General features: G+C 39.7%; 1 protein-coding gene across 1 annotated transcript; it reads left to right on the top strand.

Annotated features, from left to right (window-relative positions):
* On the top strand, positions 1-12,159 carry slc25a24l (solute carrier family 25 member 24, like). The gene is made up of 10 exons (XM_036597115.1): positions 1-130; positions 1,399-1,525; positions 3,795-3,882; positions 6,373-6,484; positions 7,744-7,902; positions 8,345-8,482; positions 8,952-9,059; positions 9,937-10,104; positions 11,431-11,569; positions 11,975-12,159. The coding sequence occupies exons 1-10, from the start codon at positions 8-10 to the stop codon at positions 12,157-12,159; spliced, it is 1,347 nt and encodes a 448-aa protein (XP_036453008.1). The 5' UTR covers positions 1-7.
* The last annotated feature ends 1,427 nt before the right edge of the window (positions 12,160-13,586 follow it).

Raw genomic sequence — 13,586 nt, 5'->3', positions numbered from 1 at the left:
CCTCAGCATGGGTCACTTCCAGCGCCTGTTCGCGAAGCTGGATAAAAACAGGGACGGGTTTGTCTCAGTCCAGGAGCTCCACGAAGAGATGAGGAGGGTCGGGGTTGTGTGTGCGGATGAAAAAGCTCGGGTGAGTCGACGGGGGTCAAGTTGGCTTCCTATTCTCCAGCTTCTTGTTCGAATTTTTCCGGTCCACCTTAAATGGTGCAGCAGTTACACCCTGGCGTCTGATGAGCTACAGTAATAACTGCTGCAGCATTTAAGGTGGACCGGAAAAATTCGAATAAGAAGATGAGTTTAGCCGCGTGGTTTACGGACATCTGATACATGGACATATGTGCGTATATCATAAAGGGTCAGACATATATTTAAAAAAATATCTAGATATTTTCTGTGTCCATCGAATATTGGATATTTGATCACAATGTATGGACCATACATAGACGTCTGGTACGTGGTTGAATACATACCCGTACAGTTTTAATTGTTTCTATCAGTTTTACTCTGTTTGCTTTTAAATATTAATTAATATTTAATTTAATGTGTCAGTGAACAATATTTTCTTTATTGTTGTGTTTTAATGCTTCTACTTCGTAGTTTATAATGTACATATATTTAGGGTTATGTAGCCGGTATACAAATGTTCACTTCATTGTCAATAAAACAAACATGAAGCCAACATATATCAGTAATATGGAAATCCAGAGAACATTGTTATCCTGAGATCACGAGATAATTGTTATCTCAAGTTAACAATCCGGAAAATTAAAGCAACAGCTCATGGCCTCTTCAGACTTCTGAAGTAATATATGCCTTTCATATGTGAATAATGATATCTGTCAGATAGAGTTAAATATACTGCATACTTTGTTACCCTGTTCTTCAATGGTCAGGACCCCCACAGAGCAGGTACTATTTGGGTGGTGGGTCATTCTCAGCACTGCAGTGACACTTACATGGTGGTGGTGTGTTAGTGTGTGTTGCGCTGGTCTGAGTGGATCAGACACAGCAGTGCTGCTGGAGTTTTTAAACACCTCAGTGTCACTGCTGGACTGAGAATAGTCCACCAACCAAAAACATCCAGCCTAACAACGTCCTGTGGGCAGCGTCCTGTGACCACTGATGAAGGACTAGAGGATGACCACCACAAACTGTGCAGCAGCAGATGAGCTATCGTCTCTGACTTTACATCTACAAGCCGACAAGGTAGGAGTGTCTAATAGAGTGGACAGGGAGTGGACACAGTGTTTAAAAACTCCAGCAGCACTGCTGTGTCTGATCCACTCAGACCAGCACAACACACACTAACACAGCACCACCTCATCAGTGTTACTGCAGTGCTGAGACAATATATGGCCTGTTTGTGTTAACATGATAAAAATCTGCCACTTTTATCAGACGATCGTGGCAAACAGTGACCGTGATAAAGACGGCCGGCTGGATTATGAGGAGTTCCTCGGCTACATGATGGACAGAGAACAGAAGTGGAAAATAGACTTCCAGGCTCTTGATAAGAAAAACTGTGGTGAGTATTTTTTTCAAGTAATTAACCTAAAGGGAAACTCCACCGATTTTTCAACATTTCTGCATAATCAAATGGTTTGGATGTAAACGAAGTCATTCAGAGTGGTTTGGTGTGAAACGCTCTGTTCTGAGTCAGATTTGTTCACAGTGGTGGTGATAGGAACCAGACGTCCACCTCTAAAGCTCCCTCACAGAAAGTTAGTACATGAAATGGTTATGAATACTCAGCCTGATGGCCGAAACATTGTTTTATGACGGTTTATGATAGCCTGTACCAGCCCACTACAGCTGCACTTTGCCTTGAAATATAATCATTGATTATTTAATACTTAAAAAGTCATATTATTTTTGCATTAGCATTAATTAATCTCATGCATGAAACATCCTTTTTCATTAGGTGTCCATCATAGGTTATGAAACATGAACAACATTCCCTCAGTGCTGTTATCTGAACACATTGACGACTATGAAACAGCTGAAATATCTTGAAGTAACATATTTAACAGGAATTCACATTTATTGAATGTCCTAAGATCATAAGAAGATCATTAGAGGAAAACGTCTCATATTTTTCTTTATTTTCAGTCAAACTTTGTTATTGACTGACACACAGGTCACATTAAGAGCAAAACGCTGTTACTCAGTTACCCAGTTATTACATATAATGATTATAAATATGTTGCCTGTTGTCTGACAAATTGCTTTATGATTTTTGAGTGTTGAGTTTTTTTTAGCTGAAAATATAGTTTAAAACATATTCATGGCAGAGAAGTGCATACAAATAGTTTGTTTTTTCATATTTATCACTATTTTACCATCATTAACATTATATGCAATAACTCAGAGGACATGTGGAGGTTCACTGGTGGTTTTGGATGGTAAATAAAATGGCTATATTTGTGTTGTGGTGTGACCTCTGGTTCCCATCAATACCATCTGGTAGGCTTCTATACCCAGATGTACTGTAACACAGGATTTATTAAATAAACATTCTAGAGCAGAGGTCACTAATAGGCGGACTGCAGTCCGAGTCCGGACCCAGACGCTGTCCTATGCGGACCTGGACCTATAACTGATAAACTATGGAGAATTATTTAATTTCGACAGGGTTTTACTATTTTAATCGGCGAAGCTTTTCTAGGCTTTGCGGTGCCGGTTTAGCAGCCGGTGAGACTCACAGACCAATCGCATGCGTTGTAAATATCATGTGACGCTACCCAAGTTAGACATTATGATGTTCTGGACCTTTGCTTGAGGAAATTTTCTCTAACTGGACCTTACTGAATTTTAATTAAATACCCCTGTTCCAGAGTGTCCCGTCTGTCTTCTCTGTATTTTAATACAGTCCCAGTTCAATTGGATCAGATTGTTAATAGGTCGGCTGTGAGGGTAACAAAAAAACTATATTTTTTGTGAGGGGGGGGATCTTTCTTAGGGCTGGGCAGTATGACAATATATATCATTATTGTGATAAATTATGTCACATATCATGTTTATCATCAGTACTTGTAGAAAACTGACCAACCGCATGTTTCATTATAAAGAGAGCAAAATTATTCCCATTTAACTGGATTTAGGGCAACACAGTATGACAAACATTGAATAAAAATCATTATATTGACACTTTTTAAAATGTAGCATTTCTGGTCCTTTTTCTCTGTTCCAACTAATCAGATGTCTGAAAAAAATAAATATTGTGAGATGTATCGTGAAAATTTCTCGAAGTATCACAATATGTTTTTGCCATATTGTCCACTTCTAGTCTTTTCCTAATTATGCAGTCATATTTTGGGATAATATGTCATTATTTAGTTGCTAAGTTAAAGTTTTGACATACATAGGTAAGGTTCTTCTCTATCTGGTGGGAATGGGCTTCCATAAGAATGAATTCTTAACTCATTTTGATCGGGAAAAATTAAGAACATCTCTAGACTCACAGCACTTTTCTACAAACAATATAGAAAACATGTAAAAGTGCATATTTGGGGCCCTCTAGTGGTTCAGGAGTCCAGAGCAATTGCTTATACTGCTCACAGCAAGAAGCAGCCTTGTTGGAGACGTTGTACAATGCCATTGCCTTGTTAGATTAGAAAGTAATCTGTATTAGGCCCTTAATTATAGCTCTGGACATTTGTTTTAATTTGCATGTTTTACAGTGTATAGACCCCAACTTTAGGCATACATGTCTTGTTTACTGACTCTAAAATTGTAAAAGCCTCAGTTTATTTGTGAGATGTTGTGTCGTTTACAATAATCTCTTCTCTGATTAGGAGCCATTGACCAGGAGGATATCATAAATGTGTTTAAGGAATTAGGGGTGGTCATATCAAAGACGAACGCAAAGAGAATAATCCAGATGTAAGATCCGCTGCTGCTGCTGCTCTTTTTACAAACCTGTTTTTGATGGTCATGGCCGTTTCACATGAATACAGCTGCTGGGAACAAAACAGTTTCCCACAAAAGTTTAATGATGGAGAAAAGACTGTTTTGTTCACCAAAAAAGGCCATGGACATCACTGCATGCTTCACATCCCATCGCTTTAGGGTGGACACCCTGATACTGATAGTCACACCTTGTGCTGCAGCCCTGCTTTCACTCCTGCTGGAATAATTAGCCCAATAACGGGCGTTTATTTGTCCAATTTGCATTTTCTCCCATTTTCATAACTTCCAATAAGAAAATATTTATATTGTTATGAATGAACAGAGCACACAGTGTCACTGATGAAAAGTATCACTCTTCCAGTCCTTGTGGTCATTTCTACAGCCTCTTGCCCTTCAGCCAAGTCTATGATGTGCTTCACATCTAAGATCAAATAACACAGAAGGCTTAGCATTCACTGATTCAGTTTATTTCAGGGGTGTCCAAAGTGCAGCCACAGGGCTAAATGCGGCTCGTGGACAGATTTTAATTGGCCCATGTCTTTAGTTTATGAGCATGTTATAAATGGCCCGCCAGTCAATGCATTGCAGTTTTCCTTTCACCTGGTGGTGGTAGTATTAACACAAAATTACAGTGTAATGCGCTGCACTGTGGTAACGAAGTTAGCTAAAGTTTAAGAGCCTTTCTTTTCTGACTAGACTTGCAGCTTATATGACTGAATAATATTTAGTTAAAAATACAGCCATAAAGCACAAACTTGAGAACCGGCGATTTTGGCCAAATGAAAATTTGAATACTTTTTCATCGACAGCAACTGTCATGAGTTTAATATCAATACACATGACACAAAGCAAAGACGTTACAATAAATATTCAGGAGAGTCTCACAGCACAAACTTTTTCTCAGAGCAAATTCAGTAGTTCAGTTAATATTTAACCCTTTATAGCTGATAAAAAGTGGCTCTTTATGCTGTTTAATCCACTCTTCTCGTTTACTAAAGTGATTTCTGAACACAGTTACTGCTTTTATTTGATATATAAAGAACATGATCTAACACAACTGAAAAAAAATTGTAGATTTTTGTTTAGTCTGTCCCACAAATTATATTTTTAAACAAGCAAACACTTCAATGGGAATAGGCCTGTATTAACTATACTTAATACATTAGACATGTTTTATTGTTACCCTTAGTCCAGCGGTCAGCATCCCAAATGTTAAGAAGAGCCATTTTGTCCTTTCAACAAAAATCAAACCACCTTGGGAGACAACATTTAATGTCCATTTTACCATCTTGGCTGTAAATATGTCTCAGTATGTGCTGATGTTCTAGTATAGACTAAAAAATATAATACAAACAAAAACTCTTACTTTGCTCTGCTTTAATCTTTAGCTCAGCTGTAGCTGCTTTTCTCGCATCTCCAGCAGGAAACTTTTCCGCAAAGGTAGAACAGTTTCTTGTAAAATGTCTCTTAACGTTCGGATTTTTAACGAGGTTGAAGTCGCTTCTCATTCGCCAGCTACTTGTTCGAATTTTCCTGTTCCATCTTAAATAATTTCTGAGGCACCAGAATGTAACTGCTGCACCATTTAAGTGAAGTGCTTGTAAACGCAAATAAGTCCATTTGTCTCTAAATTATCGATGTTCATCTTAAATCTTTCTCTTTGCTGGTTTTTAGCTACTAGCTAGGCGAGATTGTTGTCAGTGTTGCTATGGTGGCCAGCGGTCTTCGCGCCAACTTTCAGGGTTAAAGCGTGAATTAGCAGTTCTACATTAACTCCAGTGTTTAAGACCATTTATTGTTAAACTGTGTTGAACGATCAGCAAAGCTTTATTTTACTGTAAAGGAGGATTATTTTATTATTACCTACAAATCTGATTCTGCTGTGGAGCCACAACAGGGCAGCAAAAGAGCCGCATATGGCTGCATGTTGACGACCGTTGACGACTGTCTTAAACACTTTGATTATTTGTTATAAGTGCTTTACTGACCCAGACAGCTCAGAACAATTCAACAATAAAAGAAGCTTCATGCATCTTTTATACAGTGATAGGAAACACAGTAGCTCACAGAAAGCTTCGATTCTAGGCACTCATATTTTTCAAACATAATATTTGGAAACATCTATGAATAATATTTTGGCCCCCAGGTATTTTGGCCTTCTTTGAAAAAAGAAGGCCAAAATACCTGCCTAATATGAATACCTGAACGAGTAAACAAACGCTGTGATGAGTTCATATATTCAAATAAGCTCCCCCAACCCCTCTTGGTGCTCCCCCCAGGTTTGTCTCAGACCTGTGGGAAACACTGTACTGTGCTTTACTGTATCATGATCACAATTTTATTTTGTCATATTTCACGCTCTGAGTTTTCCCCATGCTTGGTCCGGTATAGTTCTATAATTTGGTGTGATTGATCATGTGCTAGTATATCCCTGTTTCATGTTCTCTCTGTGTTCATCATTAGGATGGATGAGGACAACTCCATGACTGTGGACTGGGGGGAATTCCTGCACCATGTTATCATCAACCCAGCGGAAAATATCGGAGAGCTTGTGTCCTCATGGAAGCACACGCTGGTAAGGAGTGCAGTTATCCTTGGATTTTAGCCAATCCGATTGAATACATACTGATTGTAGATGAAGACTGAGGTGTTTATTCTCACTCTACTCAACACTCTGATGAAAAATCTCTGTTTACATGCTCACTACAAGTAATCAGATCCAAACTTTCGCATGTGTAGAAAACCACTTAGTGTAGACGTTACCATGACAACCAGCATCACGTGAGTCCAGTCAGAGTGAGATGAGCAGCAGTGAGCAGCGCTTGTGTTTTTGATTGCTTTAAAATGGTGTCAGACTCAGGAAAACGTCCTTCACATGTCCTTATTAAAGAAGGCCGAGAGTAAGATGTCGTGTTCTGAGACACATAAGCTGGACGTCCGTCCCACCGCCGTCTTTTAAAGATCAGAGCATAAACTTCGTCTCCTCTGCAGACCAGTTTCTGCTCCGCCATGTTGAACGTTATAAACTTTCACCATGACGTGACAAACATGATCAGAACATACTTAAACTCTCCGATAGGGAATGTAATCAGATACAGGCGTTTACACGGATATTATTCTTCTATTTAACAGATTATTTACAGGATTACCCACCTCGATCGGATAGAAACTGTATTCCGACTGGCCTCAATCGGACCAGTCTGTTCTGCTTGAGGTGTTTACATGGATGTATTCTATTCCGATTGAGCTATTAGTCGGATTGTTAACAGATTATCAAACTGCATGTAAACGTGGCTAATCATGAACTTCTGAAGATTAATTGTCGTATAAGTAATAGTGATTAAGGACATTTTCATGATACACGATATGCACCATGATTTAGTTGTTCTGAGATTTAATTGTTGAAACAGACAGAATAGCAACTGTAGCACCACATATAAAAATACTACAACAATAATAATAACAATTATTATAATAAACCTGCAACTACAATAATTTTTATTCAGTGTTTCACAAGCTTCACTGCACTAAATCCAATTAAACAGGCCTAATTATGCTCATGTTGTAATAAAGCATAGATACTCAGTGTTTTTATGCACTTTTTTTGTGCACTTAATCTGTTACTCAACTTTGACTCGTCCCTCTTACTGTGATATTATTCATCTCTCATGTTCTGTTGTTCAATTATAATACATTATAGTAGATTCTAACATTCTAAAACCTATGAAGTTGAACCTTCAGACCGATGCATTATGATAGATTTATCTAGTTGGCCTAGGATCCCCAAGTGTGAAGAAGTGGGTGTCTGATTGCACGTAGTGCTTCTGTCCGTAGGTGTTTGATGTTGGTGAGAGTCGATCTATGCCGATAGAGTTAACTCAGGAGGAGACGGACCTGTCAGTGTGGAGAAACTTCATCCTGGCTGCCGGTGCGGCTGATGCTGTTTCTAGAACTGTTACAGCTCCAATCGACCGGCTGAAAACTCAGCTACAGGTATTAATCTGACTCAACAGCTGCAAGTGACACAGACACAGCTTTATTCCTCACATCTGGGCTGGACTTCCCAAAAGCATCCCAGCACAAAGGTCATTGTTGAATGGTAGAGCGAGCACCACATAAAACACTGCCTCTACTGGTTAAAAGCCCTGATCAACATGACAGCATTTATTTATCACTGCTTTCTAAATAAAAATAAGATCATGCAATCAATTTAAAGACTGCACATTGTGTTTTTGCTAAAATAGGTCACATCCTGGAAAGAAAGTCAAACGTGACTTTGAAATCTGTGACAGGGAGATGTTTCGGAGGCTTTAATAGTAAAAAAACTGTTAATTTGCACAACAGTAGATAAGCAAGGTGATAATGTGAGCATTACAAACATGTATCAACATTATGAGTTACAGATTCTGTGATCAAGATGCCTTTTTTTATCTAGGTTTATGGATCCAAGGCTGTTTCTTTGGGATTGCAAGACCTGAAAACTGGAGGATTGAGGTCTATGTGGCAGGGAAATGCAGTCAATGTGCTTAAAGGAACTCCACAATCAACACTGCAGTGTTTCCTTTATGCCCAGGTATGTAGAGTCGAACTGTAATAACTACACACACTGCAGATTCATACTGGATTAAAATCACTCCACAATTATTACAGTCAGACTGTAAAACTACACACACTGCAGATTCATACTGGATTAAAATCACTCCACAATTATTACTGTCAGACTGTAAAACTACACACTGCAGATTCATACTGGATTAAAATCACTCCACAATTATTACAGTCAGACTGTAAAACTACACACACTGCAGATTCATACCGGATTAAAATCGCTCCACAGTTATTACCGTCAGACTGTAAAACTACACACACTGCAGATTCACACTGGATTAAAATCACTCCACAAATATTACAGTCAGACTGTAAAACTACACACACTGGATTAAAATCACAGTCTTGTCTGTAATCATATATGTTACAGTATTCCCCAACTAACTCTCTGTCTCTCTCATGAATTTCCCCGCTCTTTGCTGTCCTTCTCTCAGATGAGGAAGCAGGTCTTGGGTGAAAGAGACTATCTGTCAGTGGAGCAGAGGTTTGGACTGGGCTGTGTGTCTGGAGCTGTGGCACATGCTGCTTTTTACCCCCTAGAGGTATCGCAGAAACATGACAGGTCTGAATACCCAACTAGAGACTTTCTCCTTTACCTGTGTGACGTGGTGTTTCAGTATCATTTACTTTCATTAGCCCCCAAGTAGATGCATGACAGTTTAAAAAGATGTAGGCCAGCACAGTCTGTGAAAAAAAGAGAACTGAGTTTATGCTGTGCTACTAAAACTTTTCTCCCCAGTGATTTTCTACAATGGGAAATAGTTGCTTTAGCACAAACAGCCTTGCATTGGCAAAGACATGAAATGAGAATTTCACAGATTTGTCACATTTTTTGCACAGTTGAATCACTGAGATGTAAACAAAGTCATTCAGAGTGTTTATTGTGAAATGGTGCATTGTAGAGAAACTGGTTGCAATGTTTAGAGCGCAAATATAGCCATTTTATTTACTTCCCAAAATGACCAGTGAACCTACATATGTTTTCTGAGTTATTATTATGCAATGATAATAATGACAAAATAGTGGTTAATCTGAAAAGAAAAGAGTTTGGGGGGACTATTAGGGACTACTTTGCCTTAGAACACCCTCTGCTTAATGGACTGAAGGATTTAAAAAATATGTATTAGACCAAAATCTCATCTCAGTGCTGTCATAAAATAATGTCTCAGGCATCAGGCAGTGTATTCATAACCATTTTATTTAACGACTTCCTATGTTGCAGCGTTTAGAGGCATTAAGTGCTTTTGACCGTTCAGCACCACTTGAGTGGCACATTTGCAGCGAACCACTCTGAATGACTCCTTTTACATCTTAACCATTGAAATTTAATAGCAGTAATGCACACTTTGCTAATTTAAATATTTAATAGACATGTATAAAGGTGTTATTACAAATCAGCGGAGTGCTTCTCGATCTCAGGTGCTGAAGGTCAGGCTTAACGTGCAGCAGGCCGGCACTTACAGTGGACTTCTGGGATGCGCCAAGTCCATTTACTACAGCGAGTCTGTGTCAGCTTTCTACAGAGGTTTCAGGCCGAGCCTCCTCTGCATGATGCCCTATGCTGGAGTGGAGTGCGCCGTCCATCAGGTAAACAGGACTCTGACGGTGAGTTCTGTCAGTGTTCACCAGTGCTGGGCAGTAGCATCACTACAAGTAGCCAGCATATTAGTTTAAGTAGTGTGATGGTAGCTAGGCCATTGCTTTGGTATCCCAGGTGATTGCGGAGGTGTTCCAGGGCCAGGAACACTGCTCTAGAACCCCAGGTGGTTGCTAGGGTGTTGCTAGGCCAAAGCTATGGAAACGCAGATGGTTGCTAAGGTGTTGCTAGGCCATTGCTATGGAACCCCGGGTGGTGGTTAAGATGTTGCTGTGCTATCCCTGGTGGTTGCTAAGATGTTGCAAGACAATTACTATGGAATCCCAGGTGGCTGCTAAGATGTTGCTGTGTTATCCCAGGTGGTTGCTAAGATGTTGCTAGGCAATTACTATGGAATCCCAGGTTGTTGCTATGATGTTGCTAGGCAATTTCTATGGAATCCCTGAGGGTTCCTAAGATGTTGCTAGGCAATTACTATGGAATCCCAGGTAGTTGCTAAGATGTTGCTAGGCCATTGCTAAGGAATCCCAGGTGGTTGCTAAGATGTTGCTAGGCAATTACTATGGAATCCCAGGTTGTTGCTATGATGTTGCTAGGCAATTTCTATGGAATCCCTGAAGGTTCCTAAGATGTTGCTAGGCAATTACTATGGAATCCCAGGTGGTTGCTAAGATGTTGCTAGGCCATTGCTAAGGAATCCCAGGTGGTTGCTAAGATGTTGCTAGGCCATTGCTATGGAATCCCTGGTGGTTGCTAAGATGTGGTGAGGCTAGGCCAGATAGCAAATGTTGGATATGGTTCTATATAGCACCAAAAAGGGTTCTACTATTATAACAATGTCAAGCTTGTAACAATAGAACTCTTTTTGATATTATATAGAAAAGGTATATTAAAAGGGTTCTATAAGTAACACATTCTCCATCAATCTGAAGAACCATTTCACCATGCAAAGAACCATTCAAGCATGTCATGGTTCTATATAGAACTGTTCTAAATAGAACCACTATTTTTACCAAAGAACCCTTGAAGAAACATCGTTTTTAAGAGTGTAATCTGGAGCACAAGTTAAGAGTCTAGACACGTTGCATGATTTCCTGCTGAAACTTGTTAAGCATGAATGTTTGAAGTTATTACAAATTTGAATGGTAGCTATTTTGAAGAATCCGAGCACAAAAAAAATTTGTTAAACTATTTATTTTTTGTGAAAATACTCCCAAAATTATTATGTGGTTTAAAAAAAAAAGAGAGAAAAGTTTTCAGCAAACTTTTCACTAGTAGTTTGTAGTCATGTCAGTCTCTCTTGTTTATCCGGGCAGTCGATAATGAGCTGGGCAAGACGAAACCCCACCAACAGCAGTGACTCCAAACTGCTGTTCTTCAGCTTTGTGGCCTTTGCGAGTGGACAGGCCAGCAGCTACCCTCTGGCGGTCATTAGAACCCAGCAGCAAGCGCAAGGTGAGCAGTAAAAGAGTGGGCCCATATATTATATGGAAAAATTTCATACTCTGCCTACTGAATGTGCTGGATGGGTGCGTGTCAGATATTATGAAACCAGAGGAACCAGCACACCAAACTGACAGACACTGATGGCATTAAAATACCAAAAAAAAACCAAAGACGCTGTAGTTTACTGGTATTCTGCTGATCGTGTGGGATGTAAACATGTAATTTACTGGTAGTTTATTAATGATGTGGTCAAAAGTAAACAATGAGAACATTTTTAAAAAATGATACATTAAGTTTAATATAAACGAAATGTTTACATTTGCAACATTAATGCTGATTATAAAAAGCTTTATATTTCATTAATGACCAGTGTCTTTTCTCAATGAACTAATCACTAAAATCTCTCTCTTTCAGCTTTTACATCAAACTCACAGACATCTACCAACATCCTTCAAGCACTGGCGGGGATCTATGAGAAGAGCGGAGTGCGAGGCTTCTACAGCGGGATGGGGGCTAGTTTTGTGAGGGCCGTGCCGTGCGCCCTTCTGAATTACACCCTCATCTCTAAACTGGAAGAGCTGCTCTCCTCATATCTCTGATGCAGAATAAACATCTGCATAGACAAACACTAGATGTGTCTTGTATTTGTGTGCGTCTGCGAGCTTTCAGGCATTTTACTTTCTGTCACTTGATTAAAGTTGATAAGCCATCAGCTTATTCAGCTGTCTATTCAGCTTGGATGCACAAAAGAGGTTTACTAAGAACATGAAGTGTCGCTGATGCAAAGCCCTGCTCTTACAAAGCACCAAAAGCTTCTAGAGTCCTTGTGGAGAATCTTTAGACTGCTAAACACGAGTGAGTGAGTTAGTTAGTTAGACTTTATGTAAATGTTGTCAAAGCATTTGGGTGTGAGCTATGCAATGATCAATGTTAAATACATTTCGTTTTCCAGCATGATAGCAGCTTATAGTGCTCCATCAATACATATTAAGGTAAAAAATTAGAAATTTTGTGGATCATTTATTAGAAACCTTGTACTTCCACTCACTGGCCACTTTATTAGAAACGCCTACCTGAAAGGCATTGTGTTGGTTTGCCTTGTCATTTGCTAGAAATCTTCTGCTTCCACTCGCTGGATAATATTTATAGATAAGGACACACTATAGCAGGGGTGCACAACTCCAGGAGAGCTGTTGTCCAGCACAGTTTGGAGGTTTCCCTGCTCAAACACACCCACTAAACCTGGCAATTAACAGGTGAGTGTGATCAGGTGTGTTTAAGCAGGAAAATCACTAAACTGTGCTGGACGCCTTCCAGGACCAGAGTTGTGCACCCCTGCACTATAGATATAGCCTGGTGATGCATGATTTCTGCTAGTCGTCCTCTAGCCTTTTATCAGTGGTCAAGTTTCTGACCACAGAGCTGCTCTTGGCCGGGTATTTTTGGGTGGTGGGCCATTTTCAACCTAACACTGACACTGATGTGAGGAAAAACCCCAGCAATACCGCTTTGCCAGCGAGTGGAAGTATAAGGTTTCTCAGCCACCTGTTCAGTACAGTTTTATCAGTGTGATCTCATCAGTACCCAGCGGCAAACCATGGCTGTTAGCCTCAGGCCTTCAGTTTAGGCTGTAAATTTCAAAACTCGGACAAAAAGAAGGACAAAAGAACCTCTGCAATAATGCTAATTGCTGCTAGCACCCCTATAACATTCCAACAGCAATTCACGTGAACATTGTTCAGCTGTTGTAGGTTAAACGTGAACCTTTGAGGCCGGTAAAAGGCATTCCATGTTTTATCTGAAGCTTCTAACAGTCATACCAACATATATTTTACCTTGTATTTTTTAAAGGCAGCTTAGATGTATACCTGTGTCCATGCTGATGTGGTTGACGTCACAGTGGACAACGCTGCCTTAAGGTCAGTGCAGTCAGCAAAGCATCGAGATAGCTCCCTTCAGTTTTGGACACAGTTGTAGATTTGGCCAAAGGTGTTATAATGGAGGATACCAGGCACTGGATGAAATA

This window comes from Colossoma macropomum, unplaced genomic scaffold, assembly GCF_904425465.1.
Source record: "Colossoma macropomum unplaced genomic scaffold, Colossoma_macropomum, whole genome shotgun sequence".
In the NCBI taxonomy this organism is placed as follows: domain Eukaryota; kingdom Metazoa; phylum Chordata; class Actinopteri; order Characiformes; family Serrasalmidae; genus Colossoma; species Colossoma macropomum.
Note: the sequence above shows the minus strand (reverse complement) of the source record. Positions and strands in the feature narration are given on the sequence as shown.

What these genes read in the sequence shown, in the direction of transcription:
- slc25a24l (XM_036597115.1), top strand. Translation starts at nt 8, where the DNA reads ATGGGTCACTTCCAGCGCCTGTTCGCGAAGCTGGATAAAAACAGGGAC. An exon ending in GGCTGAAAACTCAGCTACAG is followed by an intron (nt 7,903 to 8,344) that starts GTATTAATCTGA and finishes TTTTTTATCTAG; the next exon opens with GTTTATGGATCCAAGGCTGT. An exon ending in CTGCTTTTTACCCCCTAGAG is followed by an intron (nt 9,060 to 9,936) that starts GTATCGCAGAAA and finishes TCTCGATCTCAG; the next exon opens with GTGCTGAAGGTCAGGCTTAA.